General features: G+C 40.7%; 1 protein-coding gene across 2 annotated transcripts; it reads right to left on the reverse strand.

Annotated features, from left to right (window-relative positions):
• Positions 1-10,231: 10,231 nt before the first annotated feature.
• jdp2a (Jun dimerization protein 2a) lies at positions 10,232-27,923 on the reverse strand. Of its 2 annotated transcripts, XM_084393181.1 has the most exons (4): positions 27,219-27,923; positions 13,887-14,104; positions 11,862-11,966; positions 10,232-11,081 (listed from the first exon to the last, which is right to left on the reverse strand). In XM_084393181.1, the coding sequence occupies exons 1-4, from the start codon at positions 27,307-27,309 to the stop codon at positions 10,923-10,925; spliced, it is 573 nt and encodes a 190-aa protein (XP_084249307.1). In that variant the 5' UTR covers positions 27,310-27,923; the 3' UTR covers positions 10,232-10,922. The 2 variants fall into 2 exon arrangements, with proteins under 2 accessions (XP_084249307.1, XP_084249308.1); XM_084393182.1 differs by lacking the exons at positions 10,232-11,081; positions 11,862-11,966 and adding an exon at positions 12,026-13,338.
• Between the last annotated feature and the right edge of the window lie 58 nt (positions 27,924-27,981).

Below are 27,981 nucleotides of genomic sequence, written 5' to 3' on the forward strand. Positions count from 1 at the left end.
TCTTTTAACTCAAAAGTTAAAGGTGTAATTGATGATATTGCTCCTGTTAAAGTCAGGAAGAAGAGTGGCAGACAAAAGGCACCTTGGAGAAACTCAACAGCAGTGCAAAATATGAAAAGACAATGCAGAAAAGCAGAGCGCATGTGGCGGAAGACAAAACTTGTAGTCCATTATAACATCTACAAAGACAGCCTTCATGCTTTCAATATGGAACTAGGCAAAGCTAGACAGACTTTCTTCTCAAATATTATAAACAGCAATTTAAACAACACACACACTCTTTTTGCTACTGTAGAGAGACTGACAAACCCCCCAAGCCAGATTCCCAGTGAAATGCTCTCAGACAGCAAGTGCAGTGAGTTTGCTTCTTTCTTCTCTGAGAAAATCAATAATATCAGAAAGGTGATCAGCACATCCTTGAGTTGCACTGGGGTCAGACAGATCAGACCACCTGAGAAAGTAGTTACTATGTCTGATTTCAAAGAAATTGATCATCAACCTGCGCTCTTGACACACTTCCCACATCGTTTTTCAAAAGTGTGTTAAACAGTTTAGAAGCAGATCTTCTAGAAGTGGTAAATGCTTCACTTCTCTCTGGGAGTTTTCCAAACTCCCTAAAAACTGCAGTTGTCAAGCCCCTCCTGAAAAAGAGCAATCTGGATAAGACCATATTAAGCAACTATAGACCGATCTCAAATCTTCCTTTCATAGGCAAGATAATTGAAAAAGTTGTCTTCAATCAGCTAAACAAATTCTTAAGCTTGAATGGATACTTTGACCATTTTCAATCTGGTTTCCGACCGCACCACAGCACAGAGACAGCGCTCATAAAGATAATAAACGATATTCGCTTAAATACTGACTCAGGCAAATTATCAATTCTGGTACTACTCGACCTCAGTGCTGCATTTGACACTGTCGATCACAACATACTTCTTGACAGGCTGGAAAACTGGGTGGGGCTTTCTGGGATAGTCCTAAAATGGTTCAGGTCATACTTAGATGGGAGAGGTTATTATGTGAGTATAGGAGATCATAAGTCTGAGTGGACATCCATGACATGCGGAGTCCCTCAAGGCTCAATTCTTGCGCCACTCCTGTTCAACCTGTATATGCTCCCAATGAGCCAAATAATGAGAAAGAACCAAATCTCTTACCACAGCTATGCAGACGACACACAGCTCTACTTAGCCCTATCACCTAGCGATTACAGCCCCATTGACCCCCTGTGCCAATGCATTGATGAAGTCAACAGTTGGATGTGTCAAAACTTTCTTCAGTTAAACAAAGACAAAACTGAAGTCATTGCATTTGGAAACAAAGATGAAGTTCTCAAGGTGAACGCATACCTTCACTCTAGGGATCAAACAACTAAAAATCAAATCAGGAATCTTGGTGTGACACTAGAGTCAGACCTTAGTTTCAGTAGTCATGTCAAAGTAATAACTAAATCAGCATACTATCATCTGAAAAATATTGCAAGAATTAGATGCTTTGTTTCCAGACAAGACTTAGAGAAACTTGTGCATGCTTTCATCACCAGCAGGGTGGATTACTGTAATGGACTCCTCACTGGCCTTCCCAAAAAGACCATAAGACAGTTGCAGCTCATACAGAACGCTGCCGCCAGGATTCTGAGCAGAACCAGAAAATATGAACATATCACACCAGGTCTTTACACTGGCTCCCAGTTAATTTTTTAGGATTGATTTTAAAGTATTATTACTGGTATATAAATCACTCAATGGCCTAGGACCACAATATATTGCAGATATGCTCACTGAATATAAACCCAACAGATCACTCAGATCATTAGGATCATATCAGCTAGAAATACCAAGGGTTCACTCTAAGCATGGCGAGTCCGCTTTTAGCTATTATGCCAGCCGCAGCTGGAACCAGCTTCCAGAGGAGATCAGATGTGCTCCTACTGTAGTCACATTCAAATCCAGACTCAAAACACATCTGTTTAGCTATGCATTTAATGAATGAGCACTGTGCCAATGTTCGTCCGACTGTACTGTACTGTTTTTTCTAATTTTTTATTTTCCTAAACTGTTTTAATTATTCTTATTTCTTTTTATTATTTTAATTTCTTCTATGTAAAGCACTTTGAATTGCCATTGTGTATGAAATGTACTATATAAATAAACTTGCCTTGCCTTTAAAGTTAGTCAATAGGGTGTGGAACTTTGCATCACTACGGTGTGGCTAAATATGCTGCCGTGTAAAAGATTTAAGCACAACTATTTACACACATACTAAGTAGGAGAATATCTAACTGTATATTGTAGATTGTGAACATTCCATTATCTGTTTATTTGGGGTCAGAGAACATCCTCAGCTCATACATCTCTTTAATTTTGTGCTGGATTTTGAAGTGTTAGTAGGTATTAGTTAATAACAAACAAAAAACTTTAAACTTTAAATCAACATGAAGCCATAATATTAATAAATAAAATAGGAGATAATTACATTTTACAATTACAGTACAATGACTTCCATAATATTTTATTTTAGTAAAGGTATGCCTGGATCACACAACACAAAGTTGTGCGTTGTGAGACCTCGCAAAGATTACACCAATATTAGATTTCTCGAACACTGCGTGGTTGCACTACGCCTGAGACTTAGTAATCAACATGCATTTATGTAGGACTGTCAAAAAATAATCCGTTATCATGGTTTAGCTGTAAACATGGTTTAGCTGTCTTTTAAAACACTGTTTTTTTCTTAAAAACGTTGTGTCAGACGTATTTGGTAGCATGATTATCTTGTTTAATCGTGTATTAAGTCCATATTTATCAGGTTGATATTTGTAGAAATTAGCAAAATACATTTATAAAACAAAAAGAACAAGTTAATGGCCTTGTGTCAGAACACAACAGGTATGAAGATATGTTTGGTTTTAAAGCTAGATTATCCTTTGAAAAGTGTAATACAGTATTTGATTCAACTGACCTAAGCCGTTGACCCCTGAAGTTATGACTTCTGAAGGCCTCTCATGTGTAGATTCACTCAGTCGAAAATGGTATTTTGTCATTTAAACATCTGAAATTAAACATCTGAAATTTGTCTTTATTCATAAATATGTCCTCATGGGTGTAAAATGACCTCTGCCAATGATCTGACTTATCCTTGTAAGCAAAACATTTCTTATCTTTATTTACATGGCGGGTAAGTCCAAGGAGGCTTCCATGTCGTTCCGCCATCTTGAAAAACTATAATAGCAGAGAGGGACAAACAGCACTAGCCTACCTCAACACGTTTCATCATCAACGTGTGTTCGTTCAGACTCAGAGCCGTCTGCCTGAGACCAGCTAAAGTGGACAAGGAGATCAGTGAGAGGCACTTGTCACTCCCCCAGCACATTTGAAAGGCTGCACTGCACGGTGCAATATACCAGCTTTGCCCCGCTTGCCGCACGAGAAGCGAATATACTTACTGGAGAATAGCAGCGCTTGCAGGCGTTATATGCCCCTAGGTAAGGGGGCAGGGCCCTACCTGGCATTGGCTGCGCTCTTCTGTCTGTCCAGCCAGACTTGGTGCAATTGGATGCTTCTGCAGAGGTCAGGTACGGATGCCCTTCCCATAGCTGGATCTCTCCACTCGATGTTTCAGAGAACCGGGGTTACGATAGTAACCTATTGTTTTTTGTCAACTGAAATTGCTTGGAAAGCTATTTTTCCAGTGTTTCGTGAGCAGAACAATCCAAAAACACATTAAACAACAGCATAGCCCATTGAAGAGATGCATGTCTATCCCTCACAGCCTCGCTTTCATTATTACTCTCATCTGCTGTGAATTTTTGTGGGTCTGATGTTACCAGTAAAAAGTGTCCTACATTATTTTTAATATATCTAGTCAGTGACAGAGTGCAAGCATATTCATCTAAAATAATTCTGTTTTCAGCTTCAGAATCATGAATATTGTTATTCTGGTGTCTCTATTGTCCTGTGCTTTGGGTTTCAGCATCAAGTCCAAGCCTATTCATTTACACCCACAATGTGATACCAAATTTAGCATTTCAATCAGCAGTAACTTCTTTGTTAACCTTTTATCATATATCTTGGAGTATCGCGATAATATCGTATCGTGAGATGTATCGAATTGTGTCGAATTGCGTTACACCCCTTAACAATCATTCCAGCCACTCACATTATAAATGCTAATAGCTCTGTTCTACTGCTTTCCATTTACTTTCTTTCAATCACATTTCTTTATATCATATCTTTTCTCTCGAAGATCTGCTGACCGTAATATCGTGCACTGCTTGCGGTGCCACAAGCCTCAGGAGAACCTCCCCGTTCACCTGGCCAGGGTTCGCATGAGAAACGGCAGCACACCTGAAGAGCGAGTGGAGGAGGTTCAGAAGGCCAGGGCTTCCAGTCGAGAGTGGATCCTCAACAGCAGGACCTGGGATTACAGGCGTCTCCGTGAGATCCTGCCCGACACACACTCCCGGGCCGTCATGGTGAAGGAGCTTCTGCGCCGGGGTTTCTTCATCACGAACCAGCCTCAGGAGTCTGACACAGTCCTGGATCCTGACAGTGACTCGGACACGACCGATAGAGATCCTCCTTCAACCGAAACCTCTTCCTTGAGGATAAAGATGAAGGAGGTGGGTCTGTATGGCAAGTTCCCGGCGGATGCCAAGCTCCTGGTGGACTTTAAGAAGCACGAAAACTACTTATTTTCTGAGTTAAAATATTTAAAGTTTATAGTATAACTATTGTTTAACGTATTTTATACTTAATTTTATACTTTATGTAGCAGTATAATACTCAAAAATACCCTGATGAAAATGAACCATGCTTTTACTATAGTAAAAGTGTAGTAACCATGTTTCTTTGGTTGGACTGATAAAGTTAACATTTGTACAGTCACAGTATTACTACAAATAAGTCAGTGTGGTTAAACTATGGTTAGTGTAGTAAAAGGTGTTTATTTTCATAAGAGTTTATAGTAAGGTATAAATTAAGACAGACACATCAAAAGAAATACATTAAAAAAGACACTTGCATAACACTGTACTAGAGCCTTTTTATTTACCCTACAAGATAAACACTGTACTTTTTTGGCACAACATAAACCCATTAATATTACGAGACAATAAAATATAACTTTAATTAGGGTTAAACATTTGAATTCTTACACTTAAAAACTGCATCTCCGCTTCTGCATCCGGTGTGTAAAAAAAATAAAGTCGTATTTTTAAATTTCACGGTCTTTCTCCTCTGCTATTGACGCAGCTCGGACTCATCTCTTCAATCGGACTCGACTGTTCACATAGACAGTATATAAACTGGACACAGCGACCCCATTGGATTCAACGGAGACAAGTGAAGTCAAATAGAAGCTCTTACTTCCTGGGGGTCGAGCGTACTGCGCAGACTCAAACTGAGCTTGATGACGTAGATGTGACGTGAGCAACCCGTCTGTCTTCTAGTAGCTGTGCCAAGCGAAATCTCAATCATTCCCTTCCGAAACTTGCAGAGACGGAGAGTGTGAGTAGGAGGTGTCCATGAGCTAGGAGCAGGAGACACTTTTGCTAAGTATTCTGATAATTATTTTGTCATTTTGCCTCCACGTCCCCCCGATTGCCCGCGAGCTTCTCCTCCTGTCCATACGGTAATCTCTCTACTGTGCGACAGAGAATCGCGTGGTTATGACGCAATCGTTAGCCTATTTTTACAATAATTGCTTCTACGGGGCCATAACGTAAGATACAAGGTAATGGAGCCTTTTATACATTTTCGTGTTTCTTTAGAAATAAATAATGGACAAATGGAGTCTTTAAACGCCTCAGATGTGAAGTTATTCGCTGTCAAAGTGACGCCAAAATGAATGGGAGTCAATGGGATGTTAACAGCAGGTGGGGGTCCGCTAGCCAATGGCGGCGCCCGGGGAAACTTCAAAATAATATGAAACCCTGCCCCCCTGATTGTTCACCACACCGGCTGCCATGTTTACATCACCACAAAGCTCCTCCCTCCCGCATGCAATGGGTTGTGGGCAATATTAGCCGTTAGAGTGTGCATTGATCTGCACTTCGAATTCTAACCGGAGATAGTAGACCATCTGGGTATCTTTGGAATACTCATTTCAACATACTACGATTTGGGACGTACTAATTCTAGTTTCGCATACTATTTAGGACGGATAGTATGCGAATTGGGACTCAGCAAGAGAGTTGGGAGACGAGCGGTGAGTAAATAGGTCAAGTGCAAATGACAAACACCTGTGTTTTGTTGCAGTAATTGGCGTGGAGAGACCGGATATACGCTGGTGAGAAACAGTGAGCGAGAGGAGAGAGATCAGTCTGAGAGCTTGTGGATGAAAGCAATAACTGTTGAGGACTGTCACTGAGAAGCTGTTGAGAGCGCAGAGAGCACGAGTTTGGTTATGTTCCTTTTTGTTTAACCCTTATGGTGTTCTTTTTATCAAAAGAAAAATGATACGATTACTTATTTTTTCGAATTCAGACTCATTGGCCTTGGCTCATTTTCTGTGAATAATATACAGTATATCAGAACACATTTTCAATGACCACACACTGTACACCCCCCCTACACATTTATATTACACACAGGATGTTCGGGTCCACTGGACCCGGGTCTAATAAAAGTGTGGAAATTGTAGGTCCTGTGTACCTTTACTCTGTCCTCCTCCTGTCAGGGCCTGCTGTTAATGTGTGTGTGTGTGTTTATGTTCATGTATATGGTTTATGAGGACACAAATGTGTATAATGACATGGGTATTACAACGTAAACATGGTTTATGAGGACATCTGTGTCCTCATAAACCAAACAGCTTAAAAAACATACTAAATGGTGTTTTTTGAAATTCAAAAAGGCCAAAAGTTTTCTGTGATTGGCAGGTTTAGGGGTAGGGTTAGTGTAGGGGATAGATTATACAGTTTGTACATTAGAAAAACCATTACGCCTATGGAGAGTCCCCGTAAACCACATATCCAAGTGTGTGTGTGTGAGAGAGAGATTGTGTGTAAGTGTGAGAGAGTGTGAGTGCAAGAGTGAGTTCCCATGTGATCTAACAAAGGTAAAGAGAAAATATTAACCATATATGCTGTTTATATTGCTTGTGATTGGGATGAAGTAAACATCTGTTGAGTATTTTAACATAAAATTGTTTGATTGTGTTGAATTAAAAACTCAAAAATGCAGCGGGTCCAGCAGACCCACGAACACTGGCTGAATAACAAAAATATGAACACCAAACAAGGGTTTACATAAACAGGATGAGTCTCAGTAAGCTGACCCTGTCTTCCTTCCTTCCTCTGTACATTGTTACACTGGTGCCGGAAGTGACTGTTCTGGAGCTAGATGGACCGGGAGGTTCGGGCTGCGGGGAATCCCTCTACATCAGCCCCGCCCACTCCCGTGCCTCTCATGAAGATGGGTCCTCAGGACGACCTGGAGGGACTGTTGGAGCATGTGAGTGGCCCCAAACCCACTGGCCGATTCGCCTCAGGAGAGAGGCGCAAATAGCAGCACAGCAACTACCGGTCCAGAACCTCAGAGTCTACGAGGACCTAAAGTCTACGAGGCCCTTCTTCAGCGGGTTGGCCTCAGCTCATAGCAGCTGCGCCCGCATCAGCTCCTTTTCCCCCGCTCTCTCCATGCCAATCCTTTGACCCACTTCCTGACACTGGGGGGTTGGGGCGGTCTGTTGGCACTGCAGGGTTTTGGGACATTTTATTGTTAGGTGTCCAGTGATGGACGTCCCGCAAGCTGCCTCAGATCAAGCTGGCTTGTACCAAATACCTGTGAGGATAAAGGGTGGTACTTATCAGGCGTTGGTGGATTCAGGATGTAACCAAGCCTCGGTCCATCAAAGCCTGATTCAGCCCGAGGCATTGGACGAGAGCCGCATGGTTCAGGTACGGTGTGTGCACAGGGGACATCTGCTAATTTTGGGAACAAATTGGGACTGCTTTTAGCAAATTATTGGCATATTTATGTACGGATGTCCCTTGTGGAAAGAGAATGTATGGAAGCGGGCCGTCGCACAGGTGGGAGAGGCTGAACTGGGACCACTGGAGCCTGAACCAGGGGAACAGAGCGTTATTAAGAGGCTGACCCCCAAGGCAGTGTCGCTCCGCAGCATTTCCGCAAAAAGCGTAGCGGACGCACGTGTCTCGTTTAATCTCCCAAGTGTGAATCCGAAAGGAGATTCTCACTGACCACGGCAAGGCATTTATGTTACGAACCTTACGCGAACTGTATGAATTATTGGGCATTAAATCGATTCGCAGCAGTGTCTATCACCCAGGTGGAACGATTTAATCACACATTAAAAACCATGATTTGGAAGTTCGTTCACGAGTTTGCTGTGCGCGAGGTCCCGCAAGCCTCCACAGGGTTCTCTCCCTTCGAGCTTCTTTATGGACGTCAGCCCCATGCGGTGTTGGATGTCCAGAGAGAAACTCGGGAGGACGGACCTTCAGATTGCAGAAACGAAATTCAGTATGTGCTGGACCTGAGAACAAAACTCCACACTTTGAGACAGCTCTCTATGGAGAATTTGTTACAGGCCCAGGACAGACAGAGCCGGCTTTACAACAGGGGAACCAGACGATGTGAATTTGCACCGGGAGATAAAGTACTTGTATTGCTCCCTACTTCTAATTCTAAATTACTCGCTAAGTGGCAAGGACCCTTTGAGGTCACACATTATGAGGTCATTCGAACAGACAAGTGTGCCACACAAGTACTGAAAAGTGAAGCCAAAGTGTCTCGATCGCCCCCCAGTGGTTGGTCCAAGTTTGGTCTTAGTTATTTGATGCTATAAAAACAGGAATGTGACGTCATGATTGACAGCTGTGATTGACAGCTTCTCTAAACGAAGTAGTCACCAAGGCACCAACTGACTTTTTTGAGGGATTTTCTGGAGCAGATTGGAGCTTCAATTTTAATTTCTACGTCCATAGCTGTTTATTTCACACAGTAAATTTTGTATAAACCGTTTCTGCGGGAGTGAGGGCGGGACCTTGATATCACAGCTTTACTTTCGGCTCACTACTGCGCAGACTCGGGTCCTGCGTTACTACTGCGCAGATGTCCCAGATGTCAGCGCAATATTAGGACTTTGGCGGCTTCACTTTTCACCAATGGAAGAGAGTTAAGGGCATAGACAGTAAAAGAAATGGACACAGCGACCCCATTGGATTCAACGGAGAAAAGTGAAGTCAATTAGAAGCACTCACTTCCTGATGGCTGAGCATACTGCGCAGACTCACACTGAGCTTGATGACGTAGATGTGACGTGAGCTTCTGTCTTCTAGTAGCTGTGCCAAGAGAAATCTGAATCATTCCCTTCCGAAACTTGCAGAGACGGAGAGTGTGAGTAGGAGCTGTCCATGAGCTAGGAGCAGGAGAAACTTTTGCTAAGTATTCTGATTAATTATTTTGCCTCCACGTCCCCCCGATCGCCCGCGAGCTTCTCCTCCTGTCCATACGGTAATCTCTCTACTGTGCGACAGTCGCGTGGTTATGATGCAATCGTTAGCCTATTTTTACAAAAACTGCTTCTACGGGGCCATAACGTAAGATACAAGGTAATGGAGCCTTTTATACATTTTCGTGTTTGTTTAGAAATAAATAATGGACAAATGGAGTCTTTAAACAACTCAGATGTAAAGTTATTCGCTGTCAAAGTGACGCCAAAATGAATGGGAGTCAATGGGATGCTAACAGCAGGTGATGGTCTGCTAATCAATGGCGGCGCCCGGGGAAGCTTCAGTTTTTTCTGAAAGATTACCCCCTTGGTTAAGGGGCGTCGTCCATCTTTTTTTATAGTCTATGCCCAATAATGTTAGTTTTAGATGGCTCCCCGTCCTGAGTCGGGCGGTGGGGGTATGTGGCGAGGGGGTCGTGGTTCAGCGAGGTCTGCGACGGGAGAGAGAGTTGGGAGACGAGCGGTAAGTAGGACAAGTGCAAATGACATACATCTGTGTCTTGTTGTAGCATTTGGCATGGAGAGACCGGATATACGCTGCTGAGAAACAGTGAGAAAGCAAGAACTAGAGACGACTGTCACTGAGAACTTCTGTAGAGAGTTGGAAGCAGCAAAAACCATCTTTCACCACTGATGGTCTTTGACACATAAATCAGAGACATTTTGTATATTATGATTCTGAGTTGGACTGTAGGTTTCTGTGTTTTATTGTATGTATGTTCCCTGACTAAAAATGACATTGCAAAATGGCTGCAGGTCGTCCAACTCAAAAACATTTCTGATAATGGCAAAATAACATTTGGGAAACACTTGTTTAATAATTGCTTGCAGTTTTCACAGCTGTACAACAAATTGAATAAGTCACAGAAATAGAGGTTATGAAATTGTTTGTTGCATAAAATGTATCACGTCTAGTGATAAGTCCATGTACTGGAAGTATAAAAATCATATATATATAGTAGATAACTATAATAAATTGGCAAGATGTAAACAGTTCATACATATGTGCATACATGACGCCTGCGTCAGAAAAACAAAAAACCCAACTGAAGGCAGCAAATGGTGAGATAGTCCATGAAGAATCATCCAGTTTACATGGCGAGGCCACAACATGTGTGCGATGAGTGTTTTCATGAATTCATAACAAACTTTAGACAACTCTTTCCTAAATGCACTAAAACAAACAAGGCACTTTATGACAAAAAAAAAAAGTTTTACAGGAGAAAAACCATCCCATAAAAGTTTTGTAACTAACACACAGCCCAATACTGAGGCCATCAGTGTGTTTCTCTTGTTGCTTTGTTTATTCGCACCTCTCCAACCTCGAAGGTCAGAGAACAAACGCCATTTTCTCTTCCTTAAAATGTCCAAGTGCTTCGAGCCAAGTGCGTCAGCTAGCAGAAGAGCTAACCTGTAAACAGTAACATGGGAATGTGTGATCCTTCTCATTCGGCCTCTTTCTCAGGGCTCTTGATGCTGTCTGTCCTCACGATGCATGTGGGCCGATGGCGATTGAGCATCAGTATGAGCTGCTGTCGTTCGTGCTTCAGCTCCTCGATCTGTGACTTCAGCTCCGAGTTCATCATCTCTAGACGTTCAGATTCCTTCAACGGAAGAGGTGAGGGCACGTTAAAGGGATAGTTCACCAAAAAATGAAAATTACCCCATGATTTACTCACTGTGAAGTCATCCTAGGTGTATATGACATTCTTCTTTCAGACGAATACAATCAGTTATATTAAAAATGTCCCGGCTCTTCCAAGCTTTATAATGGCAGTGATTGGCTGTTTCTGTTTTGAAGTCCAGAAAAGTGCATCTGTCCATCATAAAAGTGCATCTATCCATGATAAAAGTGCATCTATCCATGATAAAAGTGCATCTATCCATGATAAAAGTGCATCTGTCCATCATAAGAGTGTATCTATCCATGATAAAAGTGCATCTATCCATGATAAAAGTGCATCTGTCCATCATAAGAGTGTATCTATCCATGATAAAAGTGCATCTATCCATGATAAAAGTGCATCTATCCATGATAAAAGTGCATCTGTCCATGATAAAAGTGCATCTGTCCATCATAAGAGTGTATCTATCCATCATAAAAGTACATCTATTCATCATAAAAGTGCATCTATCCACGATAAAATGCACGATAAGATGCACTTTTATGGACTTCAAAACAGAAACCAGCCATTCACTGCCATTATAAAGCTTGGAAGAGCCGGGACATTTAAACTCCGATTGCATTCGTCTGAAAGAAGGATGTCATATACACCTAGGATGACTTCACGGTGAGTAAATCATTGGGTAATTTTCATTTTTGGGTGAACTATCCCTTTAATACGCCGGCGCTGCATGTTGACTCTTTTACATGAACCACTTACCCTTTGGAGATACTCCGTTCTCTCTTTCTTTTTGTTTCGACATCTTGCTGCTGCCACTTTGTTTTTCTCTCGCCTTCTTTTCCTCCGGTCTTCCTCTTCATCTTTCTGGCAACAGCAAAAAGCAAGGCTTTTAATGAGTCTGCTAAATTTCCTACAATCTGCCATTAAAGTACTTCATTTGTTTAGGCAACCTGTTTAAAACATTCAATATTCACCTTTAAATTCAAGTAAGTTGCATGCAATATTTAAAAAGAAAAGAAAAGAAAAGAAAAGAAAAGAAAAGAAAAGAAAAGAAAAGAAAAGAAAAGAGTACAAATATAGTTGCAAACTATAAACGGACCATTTTTAAGAGCTTTATCATTTTTGACCACTAGGTGACATCCATGCATAGAAAGTGTTTTGTTAATATTCAATAGTGCTGTTGATAATTATACATTTCTGGTTGGGATTTATATAACCATGTTCTCTAAATCAAAGAAGAAGAAAAAAGGGACAGACCTTGAAAACTTATTAATCATAGTATTCTGCAGGCTAGAGTGAAAAAGCTTTCTGTTTGCCATCAAATTGTGCAACGCAATAATTAATTGAAATATCAACAGACTTTTGCTGAATGAAAGCTATAGTATAGCATAATAACTATACAGTCAGTCGGAAATTAAAAACATGAGTCTTGCTGATCACATAAACTGAGCCTGAACGGATGGCGATTATGAAATGCTTGTCGTTTAATAGTAAAAATAACGCAAGTCGTGTATAAGGGTATAATACAAACTTCTTTAATAAATAACATTCAGTCAGTCTGCATTAACAGGAGCAGCTGTTCAGTCAGCAACATCTGCTCAAATGAAAACGCAACATTAAAGCAGAAATATTCATTGCTTTTATGTTTACTCTGTTCTTTAGCTGTGCTTTTAAAAACCCGCTCACCAATATCAAACTGAATGAAAAGGCAGGAAATGTAATAGTCCGAAATTAAAATATTTATACCTCAATAAAAAAATATTTACAGTACAAAATAAATATTTATGAGTACCAATTTACCACCCTACTTTAATTCAGTTAACTGTGACGTGAACATGTTTTACCGTGTTTACCCGACTCCATCTCTGGTCTAGTCTAAATATCATCAGTGTAGAGGGGTTTTACCTGTCACTGCAAAAATAGCCTGATATAGTTGGGCCAGATGGCATTTATGCTTTTATGTTTCATTTGTGATTCATTAGATTCACTTTTGTTATGATTTCAGAGTCTGTTTCATTGAAGCAGTGACTGTCTGTCCACTAGATGGAGTCACTGCAGTTTGATAAGTGCACAGAAAACACCACCACCGATATGTTTTAACACTGACTGCACAAAAAGCTGAACCAAACACACAGATCTGCTCAATCTTCCCAGGTACACACAGGCAGTGCCGCTCCAAACTCACACACCTGTAAAGATAGAGCTGCACCTTCAAGCGCTCTGATTGGCTGATACACTGGAACAAAAAATTGGTGCTGGGTTTACTTTGAAACAGTTTTGAATTAGAAATTGCTAGTAAAATATACAAAGAATTACAAAGAAATGGCAAGTAACACATTGAATTAAAATGTAAAATTTTGAAGTAGAAAGACTGAAATGATATTTTCTTGTAAAAACAAACTCCAATAATTTTTGTTTCATTTACAACTTGGAAAAATACATTTCTACAGCTCACATGCATGATGTTTACATGTCTAGAGACAAATGTGATGCCAAAAACACGTCATCAGAGAAGAGAAGAGAAGAGATGTCGCTGCAAGAGGGAGGGGAATTATTCTGATTAAAGATTACGAGACATATGAATTTGAAACAATGATGTGTTTATAATAAACACATAAAAATTGTCAATTTAGATTTTTAGCAAAGCGGTTTACAGCTCCACTTTTTAGTTTCCCTGCAGATTACTCATATATGAAACACTGGGTCACGCTGATGTGAACTAGTTGAAGTAGATAACGTGCTGTTTCCTTCAGATGCCCTCAGTCTAGAGACGAAGACGCTCACCTCAGCTTTAATGGGGAGCGGCCGCTTGCCCAGCTTTCCCAGTAGATGTAAAGGCGACAGCATGGCCCCGAGGTTGTAGAGGTCGGCGTACTTCAGGTGTTGGGTTAGTGTGGTGGCAGAAAGGCCCACCAGAGGGCCCAGACTGGGCAGCGAGCCCGCCGTCACCGAGGGGTCCGGGATCTGTCCGGGCATCACGTCACCAACACCCCTGACCACAGCTGGAGGAAAGACAACACGATTCTGCATGAGAGACTCAAAAGCCGTCTTTTGACATTTTTGAAATCGAGTTATCAGTCGTTTAAGACACCACCAAGACTTATTAAAGTGCCCCATTATGCTATTTTAAAGGTTCCTAATTTAGTTTTGGAGTCTCCTGCAATAGGTTTACATGCATTCAAGGTCAAAAGCACTTTAATTCTTTTTATAATTCTCTTTGCAGAATCAGCTCTTTTCTTAGTGTCTGAAAGGATTAGTACAAAAATGTATTCTCTCTGAGCCCCTCCTTTTCAAGAGTCTACTCTGCTCTGATTGGTCAGATGATCCAGTCTGTTGTGATTGGTCTACTCTGCTCTGATTGGTCAGATGGCACAGTCTGTTGTGATTGGTCTACTCTGCTCTGATTGGTCAGATGATCCAGTCTGTTGTGATTGGTCTACTCTGCTCTGATTGGTCAGATGGTCTAGTCTGTTGTGATTGGTCTACTCTGCTCTGATTGGTCAGATGGCACAGTCTGTTGTGATTGGTCTACTCTGCTCTGATTGGTCAGATGGCCCAGTCTGTTGTGATTGGTCTACTCTGCTCTGATTGGTCAGATGGCACAGTCTGTTGTGATTGGCCTACTCTGCTCTGATTGGTCAGATGGCCCAAGTCTGCTGTGATTGGTCTACTCTGCTCTGATTGGTCAGATGGTCCAGTCTGTTGTGATTGGTCTACTCTGCTCTGATTGGTCAGATGGCACAGTCTGTTGTGATTGGTCTACTCTGCTCTGATTGGTCAGATGGCCCAAGTCTGCTGTGATTGGTCTACTCTGCTCTGATTGGTCAGATGGTCCAGTCTGTTGTGATCGGTCTACTCTGCTCTGATTGGTCAGATGGTCCAGTCTGTTGTGATTGGTCTACTCTGCTCTGATTGGTCAGATGGCCCAGTCTGTTGTGATTGGTCTACTCTGCTCTGATTGGTCAGATGGTCCAGTCTGTTGTGATTGGTCTACTCTGCTCTGATTGGTCAGATGGCCCAGTCTGTTGTGATTGGTCTACTCTGCTCTGATTGGTCAGGTGATCCAGTCTGTTGTGATTGGTCGACCGCTTACAGCTTGTGTTGGAAACCACATGACCATTAGCATATTGTAATCTCTTCCTGAAGTGCTCTTTTTCAGCACTTGTTTCACAGTAATACGAACAGTAGTACTGGCGTTAATTATATATTGGCATCAAAATAATCACAAATATAGCATGAAGAATATTCACTAATACTATACTACACTTTAAAATACGGAGGCCTGTAGGACTGCAGTCAATTCAGCCTATATACACACACACTTTTATTATATTATCTAGTATAATAACACATATTTGATCAGATTACATTCAGTGGAAATTGATCATGACTCATTTTTTCCTGTTAAATTCTCGTGAAGTGAACAAAAGAGTGAATGTTACCCATCCAATTGCAATTGGGTATTTATGTTGAGTCAGGATTCCTACTTACTGAAAACGAGAACAAGTTATGTTTATGAGCTGACAGACAGTGTTAGAATATGTATTATAAATGCTGATTAATGGATTTATTTATGGATTTTATCAATATATTATTAGAGGCTTGTATTATAGTAATCATTGTATATTGTATTCAAATGAATTTCCTCCAAATATATTATCCTGTTTAAAAATGAAATACAGAAATATATCGTGTGAGATAAGTTGACAATCTCTACTGTCACAAATGTAAATTTAATTTGGATTAGTTGTGTCTTTTACAAAGATTACCAAGCACTGGTCATCCTACCAAACAAACAAACAAAAAAAAATTCAAAAAACGTTTTTGCTGACGTTCCCATTAAGTTATAAAAAACGTTATTTCAGAATGTTCTTTGATCATTCAAAACGTCCAATTTTTCCCAAAAACTGACAGTGTGACCGTAGCCATAATTATTATTGAAGAATTGACACATCAACTACAATCATTTAAGACTTCAAAGGGAAAAGTAAACCAAAAGTAATGCAAAATATGTTATATTTTATAATGTCCTAAATCCATGATTCAAAGTCATATCTTTACAAAATAAAAGTCACCCTCACAACACCACCTGTGCAGAAATACCAACAAAGCAGCGGCAGGTTTTGTCCAGATGCTCAATCTGTCACTGGAATCCATCATTTAGACCTTTTCTGACAACAAAAAAACAGCTGAACAATAAAATAATGTTTTTAAAGTGCCCCTATTTTCAGGTATGACCTTTCATGCACAGTGTAATACAGCTGTTTGTGAATGTAAAAGCTCTGCAAAGTTTCAAACATCAAAGTGCAGATATGGATTTATTGTCTCCCAAAAGAAATTCTGAACTGCCTGAAATGAGTCGTCAGTAACTCCAGACTCACTTCCTGCTCGAACCTACGTAGGTTTGTAACTAATTTGCATAATGCCAGCCTGTGGTCTTCATTGGCTGAACAGCTTCTCTTTGCTCCTCCCTCAAACACTGTAGTTGTATCTGAGACTGGAAGAGTTCGGTTCGTGTTGTTCATGTGGAGAAGGCGTCTTTTTGTTTTTTGTTTCTGTTTGAGGGAGGAGCAAAGAGAAGCTGTTCAGCCAATGAAGACCACAGGCTGGCATTATGCAAATTAGTTACAAACCTACGTAGGTTTGTACGAAAGGTTTGCTTTCTGCTGACAAAGCAAATCCACTTCGATGAGATTGATGCGGTAAAACCCACGCCATCGTTACTGTTCGCATTACTCTGTATACAAGTGCTGAGGAAGAGCTGAAATTAAAATAAGTATTGGGTGTTTCGTTTCAGACATGTGCTGTAAGCGGTCGACCAATCACAACAGATTGGGCTGTCTGACCAATCACAGCAGAATAGACCAATCACAACAGACTGGGCCAACTGACCAATGTGAAACAGACTGAGCCATCTGACCAATCAGAGCAGAGTAGACCAATCACAACAGACTGGGCCATCTGACCAATCAGAGCAGAATAGACCGATCACAACAGACTGAGCCAACTGACCAATCAGAGTAGAGCAGACCAATCACAACAGACTGAGCCAACTGACCAATCAGAGCAGAGCAGACCAATCACAACAGACTGAGCCGTCTGACCAATCAGAGCAGTGTAGACCAATCACAACAGACTGGGACATCTGACAAATCAGAGCAGAGTAGACCAATCACAACAGACTAAGCCAACTGACCAATCAAAGCAGAATAGACCAATCACAACAGACTGGGCCGTCTGACCAATCAGAGCAGGGTAGACCAATCACAACAGACTGAACTATCTGACCAATCAGAGCAGAGTAGACCAATCACAGCAGACTGGGACAGCTGACCAATCAGAGCAGAGTAGACCAATCACAACAGACTGAACTATCTGACCAATCAGAGCAGGGTAGACCAATCACAACAGACTGGGACATCTGACCAATCAGAGCAGAGTAGACCAATCACAACAGACTGGGCCATCTGACCAATCAGAGCAGAGTAGACCAATCACAACTGACTGGGCCGTCTGACCAATCAGAGCAGGGTAGACCAATCACAACAGACTGGGACATCTGACCAATCAGAGCAGGGTAGACCAATCACAACAGACTGAGCCATCTGACCAATCAGAGCAGAGTAGACCAATCACAACAGACTGAGCCGTCTGACCAATCAGAGCATAGTAGACCACTCACAACAGACTGGACCATCTGACCAATCAGAGCAGAGTAGACCAATCACAACAGACTGGACCATCTGACCAATCAGAGCAGAGTAAACCAATCACAACAGACTGGGACATCTGACCAATCAGAGCAGGGTAGACCAATCACAACAGACTGAGCCATCTGACCAATCAGAGCAGAGTAGACCAATCACAACAGACTGGGACATCTGACCAATCAGAGCAGAGTAGACCAATCACAACAGACTGGGCCATCTGACCAATCAGAGCAGAGTAGACCAATCACAACAGACTGAGCCATCTGACCAATTGGAGCTGAGTAGACCAATCACAACAGACTGAGCCATCTGACCAATCAGAGCAGAGTAGACCAATCACAACAGACTGAGCCATCTGACCAATCAGAGCAGAGTAGACCAATCACAACAGACTGGGCCATCTGACCAATCAGAGCAGAGTAGACCAATCACAACTGACTGGGACATCTGACCAATCAGAGCAGAGTAGACCAATCACAACAGACTGGGCCATCTGACCAATCAGAGCAGAGTAGACCAATCACAACAGACTGAGCCATCTGACCAATCAGAGCAGAGTAGACCAATCACAACAGACTGGGCCATCTGACCAATCAGAGCAGAGTAGACCAATCACAACTGACTGGGACATCTGACCAATCAGAGCAGAGTAGACCAATCACAACTGACTGGGACATCTGACCAATCAGAGCAGAGTAGACCAATCACAACAGACTGAGCCATCTGACCTGATCAGAGCTGTGTAGACTCTCAGAAAGAAGGGGCTTAGAGAGACTGAATCCTTGATCGAATAGTTTCAGACACTGTCAGAAAGAAAATGTAACTTTGAAATTAGGAACCTTTTAAATAGCATATATGGGGTACTTTAACTAACCAACAGAAATGTTACATACACACAAGTCTCCACTTATTGTTTTGAACACATGTCCATTGTGCCCATGCACTGTCTATTCTGCACATTAGATATTCAACATCTGACATGTGTATATAATACGACCACTTACAGACCCTTGGCAAGATAAGCTGCTCCTTTCCCCCCTTTTTCTTTTTACGAGAGGCACAAAACTAGACCCAGACACATTCTCCTTAAAGCCGTGGAGAGAACAACTGAGAACTGAGCCAAGATCCGCCCGCTGCCCGAGTTTCCTCCATCCAAATCTGAGTTCTCCATGTCAGCCGAGAGGAATGTGGCCGCAGACGAACAGGACAATGTCATCGGCCTCAGATAAAGACACCCTTCAGATGTGCAGTCCATAGCTTGAGAAGAACTATTTTAAAGAAAACATTCTCAAGTCTTTCCATTCTTACAGAGAGATGAACTGCAGAAAGGGACCGGCATGAATGAGCTTCTTGAAGAAACGCCCTCACTATGACACCAGAAATCACTGCCATATGTGAACCTCTGCATGGCACACACACCAGTTCTGACTCAGAGGAAGTTTCATTAGTCTCTGCTCATTGCTCATACTGAACGTTAGTCATTTAAACAAACACCTTAACCTACTAACTTAAGCACATCGCTCGTCATGCACTCTTTCTCACAGAGAGATCATTCAATATAAAATGAGAAAAAATATGCCTTTTTAAAGCGTAACTCTCACCAAAATGCAACCTAGGCTCTTTTTGTTAATCTACTCGAGGCAAACTTTCGTTTAAAAGCATAATTAGAATGGAAACGGCACTTTTAAGTTTGACTGTATTTTCGTTTTAGGTTAAATGCCTTTTGAATGGGAGTGAATGGGGCACTTCTATGATAGCATCAAAAATCGGGGAGGGACCCGCGATTTTATGATACACAGAAATGTCAGAAAAAATTTGCTTCTCCGCACGTTTTGACTGTCTTCAGCATCTATTTTGTGAACAATGTGGATAAGCTAGAACGGGTAAACATGTGGACACTAGACAATATCGATTTCTCGTTTTTAATTGATTGATTTTGATGAAGCAATATCTTTTAGTTTATGCTGTTTTCTGTTGATGCGTGAACAGTTACCATCCAATAATCTCAAGCTTTGTGCTTTGTTACTTTTGATAGGAAACAAAGTTTCAGCTTTCAAATTCTGTCACTTTTAAAATGAACTTCAATCAAAAATATGGCTTTGGCGCACTTTAGGCCACGTGTCCACCAAAGCATGTTTAGCCAGCTGAAAACTTCTGAAAATCTGCGCAAGTGTGACCAGTGTCTGATTTCACAGAGAGTTTGTTTCTGGATGTCGACACAATGTAAAGTTCATGCTCTGGCCTTTGTTTTAAATTACCTTGTTCGGTTGTTGTGCTCGTTATTGTCGTCTGTTGTCGTTGTATGCTTGTATGTGGCGGTTGGTCGGTGTGGTATTTGTAGTTTTTCAACTCTCAGCGTTTACAAAAAAACCTCATGACGCTGCTGACGTTTTAATTAAACGCTCCCATTGAAAACAATGGGAAAATCCTTTGGTGGACACACGGCCTCAGCTTGGATTCAATCTTTAATTTCAACTTTCAAATTTATTTTAATGACTATAAACTCAATAGTTAGTAGTGGTGGGAAGTTCGGATCATTTTACTGACTCGGATCATTGAATCTCGTTTAAAAAAAAAAAAAAAAAAAGGGTAATGCAGCCAAAGCCAAATTATAAGACACCGAAATGTTTAATTAATTGATTAGCTGGGTCTTAAGTTCAGGCTATTGCAGTCTATTAGTTCACCTCACCTCCTGATCCGAGACGTTCTTTCTTTTGCAACTTCAAATTTATCACGTCTGTTCCCCGCCTCGTGTCTTCGGGTTCGACTTTGAGACATTACGTTAGTTCAGTCGACTCGTCAGTGTCTGATCTGGGCCGTGTGACACAGCCCCATATGTGCATTTGAATGCACTGCAGTACCGGTACGGTATCAGAAATGATTAGTCCATCTCTCGAGTCTGGTTCAGGTTCGGCCGGGTCCGAATCTTTTGTTCTTTCAGTCAGTCCCATAGAGACTATGCTGTCAGTACCGGAAAGAAAAATGATTAGCTCATCTCTCGAGTCTTTTTGGGTTCGAGTCGTTCGTTCTTCAAGTCACAAACCCATAGGCTGAATGCAAAAACTGAAATGATTAGTTCATCTTTCGAGTCTTTTTGGGTTCGAGTCGTTCGTTCTTCAAGTCACAAACCCATAGGCTGAATGCAAAAACTGAAATGATTAGCTCATCTCTCGAGTCTTTTTGGGTTCGAGTCGTTCGTTCTTCAAGTCACAAACCCATAGGCTGAATGCAAAAACTGAAATGATTAGTTCATCTTTCGAGTCTTTCGGGTCCGAGTCCTTCGTTCTTTTGTCACGTGACCGCTGGTCTCTCGCTACACAAATACAACATTTCGAGTCTGTAAGCTATAAAGGTCGATCAGAAGACGCAAAACTCGCGAGTTTTCAATTTTTCTGTGCGCAGCTAAAATTGCTTCAACACATTCAGTTCTACCAGATGTTCAGACACCTGAACAATACATTTGCAACATCTGTGTGGAGTGGAGACATTGCAACGACAGCAACTCTACAACAATGACAGCAAGAAACTAGAGCTGTGTGATTTTAGTGCATTTCTTTCCTACACAGATCTGCGCTTTCATTCCTCCCTAAAAGCCCAAACTTGACGTCCAAATCAAATACAGTCTACTGTTGCTAAACTGCAGGATGTAGTTGATGATAAAAAGAGTTATTAAAGCTACACTGTGTAGGATTTTCTCCCATCTAGCTGTGAAATTGTTTATGACTACCAACTGAATATTACTTTCTAGCCCCTCCCATTCCGAGGGCGTTTTAACTCCTACGGTGACCGTATTATTTCAAATCTGCCGGCAGTCGCGAGTAATCTCCCCCTCGCATTCGTCACGGTGCCACTGAGTGTCAAAACTCGAAAGGCGAAGCTTGAATTTCCAGGTATGTCCCTCTTTGGCTAATGTATTTTCAAGATGGATACGCACTGGTATAAGTAACTACCAAGCGGGAAGGAAGTCGACCGGAAGTTGAAGTCGGCCGCGTGCCGCCATCTTGTAGCAGAACTTCACCTGCTGTTAGCATCCCATTGACTCCCATTCATTTTGGCGTCACTTTGACAGCGAATAACTTTACATCTGAGGCGTTTGAAGACTCCATTTGTCCATTATTTATTTCTAAAGAAACACAACAATGTATAAAATGCTCCACTACCTTGTAGCCTACGTTATGGCCCCGTAGAAGCAGTTTTTGTAAAAATAGGTTAACGATTGCGTCATAACCGACGCCATAATACGTCATAATATAGCTCTGATTGAGTCTGCGCGTCAGGAAAGGAAGTGCTAAGAAATCGCTAAAAATGGGCTTCACTTGTCTCAATTGAGATCCAATGAGATGGCTCTGTCCACTTCTTATACTGTCTATGGTAACTACACATTAACAGAAAATGTCTAGGAAGAGAATTGGCACTCTCTGCTTACTTCCGGTTTCTGGACTGGCTGCAGTAACACGTCTCTGTCCATGCGGGGGCGCTCGCAGGCGAGTGCAGAATGAATGGAGGTCTATGGCGAAAAACCCTCAAAATCCACTTTTCTCAGGATATAATTTTTTGTCTAGTAATTTGAATGTTGTATTCGAAAGGAGATGCAAAGAAATTACACATTGCTGGGTGTTAGATTTTTTAGAGTCACTTATTTGGTTTAAAAAGTCTTTTAAAATGTCAATGACGTCAGAATGCTGACGTCATTAGCAGAATGCTAGCGTGTTATGGGCAACAACAACTCAACCTGTAAGAAATCGAAAGGACATAAGTACTCGTTCATTCAACTTTCGACCTATAACCCATGTTGAACTTGCAAAACCTACAATAAAATCTGAGATTTCTCAACGGCAATCGGGTGAAAGAGACAAATTTAGCCGTCTAGCCCCATAGACTCCCATTCAGTCTGCACTCGCCCGCGATCACCTCCAGTGGAATTCTAATGGAACTGCAACCAAGATCGATACAATGGGGCTAATAGGAAGTGCCCAGGCTCTCCGTAGACGGGCTCTGACATTAATGAGTAGGCTACATATCATTTTGAAAGAAAGTGTTTTTTGCAAAGAATCAACTTAAAAAATGACACAGTGTAGCTTTAAACACCGTCGGTTATGTATAAGGTAACATAAACAGTTGGGAAATAAGTTGCATGAGTATTGGGATTCGGTCTTAAAGTGACAGTAGCCTAATAAAGCCTGCTGCTGTCTGTGTCATTAATGTTAATTTAAACAACAAAAGACAAAGAAAAAAAACAATCACTGCTCTTTAGTAGATTTATTAGGGTTAATCCATATTTCATTTATACAGTGAAGACTACGCAGTGTTGTTTTACATTTGATTACTTTCTGTTAATAAAGAGTATTCTGTTTACTATTATTAGGCTATGGAATATGTTGCACATGTTGCTTGCCAATAATTAATGAGATGTGACAAGGTTCTCTCAGTTATGAACAAACGTACTTCCAGTAACGTTAATAGCGTTTGTTCAAAGTTATCTGGTCTTTAATGATGTTCTCAAAACATTAGCACAAAAACATTATTTATAAATTGTTCATGGAATGTTTTTTAAGAAAGTTGGACGTTTGTCTAATGTTTTTAAATGTTACAACTTGTTTTCAGACCATCCGGAGAACATTCAAAAGTAACATTCCATAAGTGTGAAGAATGATGAAACGGAATGTTCCCTAAACCTTCACATAGCCAAGAAAAAACTGGACATTTTGAACATTTTGTTGATTTGGTAAAAAAAAAAAAAAAAATTCATTTATCACTACACAATATCAGACAGACATGGAGGGATCTTTTGTATTTGCCAGAAAATACCAATCTTGGAACAACAAAGAACACTCAAAAAACCCTACAACCTCAAATATAGTAAGCTTATATTCCCGTAGGCATATACTGACTAACCCGATGCTTAACTAAATCCCGTCTGCAATACATTAATCAGGAACATTTTCAAGTGTTCAGAAGGTGTGTGAGGTTTTTCTGTCTACAACACGAGCCATCTTACTAAAAGCCCCAATGGAAAAATGATTTCCACAGTAAAAAAAAAAATAATCACCATCTTTGAAACTTTTAACACACTTCCAAATAAAACTTCATACCGACCAGTCAAGACAAGTATGTATTGAGGGAATGACAGCATGAAGGATTTGGAAAAATAAACAGAATACAACACTGTTCTCTTTGTTTAGGTTTTCCCTGGAAAGTTCTATAGAGCGCTTTAGTTCAGAGCCGTGCAAACCGACGCTCTCTCCGCTGTGACCGTTACCACATGTTATATTAATATTTTGATCCATTATCACAGATAAAGTGTTGCTCTAATTGATTGATTGCCCCGTTCTTCAGTATATCCAAGTAATGCTGTCTAGCACTCTACAGAGAATGATGAAACATGCCACTCTTGATTATGTTGTTTGTCCAAGTATAATACGGACAACAAGCAAAATAAATACAATAAACAATTTACTGTCCATATGGTAAATTCAGCACAACCAAGCTGAACAACACATCCATAGAAATTGAGAAATTGTGTTCAGCAAGTAACTGATTTTAAACTACGTCTATAAAAACCATAAATAAAAGTGACTTTAAGAGTTAATATTAAATAAGGATATACAGTAAATTATAGCTGCACAAATCTGAATAAATTGAGAAACACAATTTTTGTTTCAAACTGAGATCATGATTCTGAACAAACAACTTAAAGTCCCCCTGTAGTCAATATTTGTATCCCTTAAAACTCATCTTTAATCACCAAAATTACACATTTAAACGTTTTTCTTACATTTAAACAAGGTAGTTTGTGACGTCAGAAACACCAGCGATTTCAAAGCGTGTTTTTGAGACTGTCTTTGGTTCACTGCAGTTTTAAGGAGAAAATACTCAGCAATGGTGTCGACTTATGAATTTACACATGGTTTGTCTTAAAGCATATTAAAAACATCACATAGACACACAAACAACATTTAAAACCTTGATTTTCACCACAGGGGGACTTTAATTGCATGATTTGAATGAACTATTATTATTTTTAAATCTGTTTGAATGAACGATTCAATGACTCGCTCATACTAGGTGTGTTGGACTTGAAGCGGCGCTGGACTGATCAGGGTATCTCATCATATGGAGACGTCTAATGCTCTCTAATCGCTCGCAGGGTCTTTAATGTCATACAACGATCGTTTCAAGTCCAACACACCTAAAGACTTCTTTGTTTCATTACTGGATGAATCAGCGTTTTTGAACGAATCTCTTGAGTGAATGATTGAATGACAAATACAACAGTCACTTGTCGCCACCTACTGGTGAATTGATACAATCTTTATTTGAAGCGTCTAGTTACTTTCAAAAGGTGATTTAGCCTACTCTATTTTTGATCGCTACCATAGACATCAGTGTTTATATCCGAACTGTAAACTTTTATCCAGGTACTTCTGTGATTATATGAATTACTCTGGCACAGAAATAATCACACTGTGTGTGTTGAAAAGACAGCTTCACACACAGTTTCATATCTACACATGACAACGGCTCTCTCTGGGTCAGAACGCAGATCTGAACGTTTGCAGTGATCGTACTTTTTAAAAGTTTAATAGACAGAGACAAATCGTTGTCATTTTGTGAGTTTGAATCGAGATCGGCATCTTTTAACGATTAATCGTGCAGCTCCTCTACAAATTAATAAAAATTAGATTCAGTAGTTGTAACAAGCGCCGCTAAAGCAGTTCAGTCTAATTAAAAACCTATTTGACCCAATATTTGTGTGTGCTGTCTGTATTTTTATGCTTGCTGCAGAATCATATTCTTATAGCAACATATTAACATCTGATTGTAAGTCGCTTCATGTGAGTCGTGTTTAACAGCATTCAAATTAACCATGAGGTTTCATTTAGTCCAACAAGGCAAAGATTTTTCCCTGCTTCTAATTATAAAAGTGACTGAAATTACATCCTAAAACGACACTTCCAAACTGACACTAAGCAAACCTTTTTCAATCATCAGTTTAAAGTATAAATATTGTTTTAAAGACATATGTTAAACTGTGTTTCAGATAAATCTCAAAACACTGAAGTATAACCACATTTCTGCATGGAAAGAAGTGTTTTCAGAGACAACAGATTTCAGATATGCGTTGAGCTCACTGTAAATGAACGCAGTTTAAAGTCGTTTCATATGAAGTATAGCAGCATGTCACAACATGGCATGTTTTTAACGCTAAACACTCTTCACATTTTATAATGTTAACGAATCAATACATTTAGATCATTTTACACAGTTGTTAATGCCTGAGAGTGTCATAATGCACATTGATACCCAGTAGGTTTATTGACAGTGACATATATTTGCATGTAGACTAGTTACTGTTGATCACATCATTGCGTGTATGAGCTGTGTGTCATAATCAACGTTCCTACATCTGTAAAGGTCAGTGTCATTTCGTTGCATTATGCATGCAGTTATAATAGCACTGTTATGCAATGAGAAACAGTTTCACACATTGCTTCCAGATTTTATCGCCCACTTCTTTCTGAGTGGAAGTGAAACCCTTTTCTGAACAGCTGAAAATGCTGATGATCTACAGAGAGTTCATTTAACTTTATTGTGATGTAACATGCAAATTTTTGCAGCACTTAAGTTTTAGATCATGTTTTAAATAAACTGAGGCGAAGACACACCACATTCATGCATATAGTAATGCATATTACTGTAAAACTGGACTTGAACCCAGATTTGAACCTACAGTACAATATACATTTTTTATTAAAAAAAGTTTGTGTCTACAGTATTGCTGCCCATTAACACACATGCATCCGTTTCACTGATTACAAGCTTAATGGATTGTGTGTGACACCGGACAATACAGTGAAATAACAAGGTAAAGATGATGAACATATGAATGTGCATTTGCACCACGCCCTACAGTGAGTCAAAATGATCTCAAAGCGGAAGTTTCTCTTATGTAACATGAACTTCAGTGTTGAGTCTGTCTGTCTGTACCATCATCAGTGAACATTCCCTATGTAGGCTACAACTAGAGATGGACATGCCTGAGAGAAATGCGTTCAAACTTGGAAATAAAGAGGTCTTTAAGTTGCATAACGCATGCAGCTCCTGCAACAGAATCTATTGTTGTTATTCAAAATAAATACGCACGTTGCTGATGTTGCAATGTACATTCTGTGCTTGCATACACTCGGACTGTGTCTCAAAACCAAGCGAGTTCCCTTGATAGACAGCATTTTTGCGCATCACTGAATCGGAGCGCGCGCGCGATTTCCATGAATGCTCCTGCGCGCGTCCGATGCGTAAAAACGCGCTCCGCTAGGCGTCTCTCTGCGCTTTGAGACACAGCCGGGGAGAAATGCGGAGCCTAGGACTCGAAGCCGTGCAAAAGTTGTCAAAGTTGGCCTCTTACCTGACTTTGGTCTCGAGGTGAGCGAGTGGAATCCCTTTGTGACGTCAGCTGGAGGTCGCGAGTAGATCTTGAAGAGCGGGAATCGTTGCATCAGCTCGAGTCGCGAGCGCTGATCCCTGATCGGGAAGAGCGAGGAATGCGGAAGTCAGACGTCAGCAGGGAGGATGAGAAATGAACTGCAGGGAAAACACTCATGGAGAAGTGGAGAAGTGAGGAGCAGAGAGTCGCTCCACCCCTTAGAAACCAGAAAACAAACATCCCGTTCACCGTCAGCGCTTTACATTCCCTCAACAAGCAGAAGTTCTTTTCAAACGGCAGATTGATGTACCAGGACCGGTTTTTTTTAGCCGTTCATCAGTTGCTACCCCATCAAAAAAGGGTCCTCATATGTAGATGCTCTTTTTTAATGGATATATGAATATAAATTGTTTTAAACTGCAGTATAGCTTGACCCTGCAATCCTGAAGGCTGCAGTTTCAGGACTGCAAATAGGACCATATCCTTTCCTTTTTTGTATGTTCTAGCACTTTATACTATACTTTATAGGCTACTTCTCCTAAACAACCCATAACCCTAAACATAGCATCATTTTTAACCTAATTTGTTTCAGTTTCAGTTTTCTTGAATTTAAAAAGACATACTGGGAATGTTAGGAAAACCAAACTAACAGGGAACATTTTGTTTACATAAATAAAATATTTCTGGCTAACCAACAGAGAGCGTTAGGATGTCTGTTCTGGGAACATTGTGGCAACCAAAAAAT

This window comes from Rutilus rutilus (genome assembly GCF_951802725.1).
Source record: "Rutilus rutilus genome assembly, chromosome: 21".
Taxonomy (NCBI): Eukaryota; Metazoa; Chordata; class Actinopteri; order Cypriniformes; family Leuciscidae; genus Rutilus; species Rutilus rutilus.

Excerpts from the sequence above, each read along its gene's own strand:
- jdp2a (XM_084393181.1), bottom strand. The coding sequence starts at position 27,309 with ATGCAACGATTCCCGCTCTTCAAGATCTACTCGCGACCTCCAGCTGAC. Across the intron at positions 14,105-27,218 it reads CACCTCGAGACCAAAGTCAG|CTGTGGTCAGGGGTGTTGGT; the intron begins GTAAGAGGCCAA and ends TCTTTCCTCCAG. Across the intron at positions 11,082-11,861 it reads GAACGGAGTATCTCCAAAGG|GAATCTGAACGTCTAGAGAT; the intron begins GTAAGTGGTTCA and ends CTTCCGTTGAAG.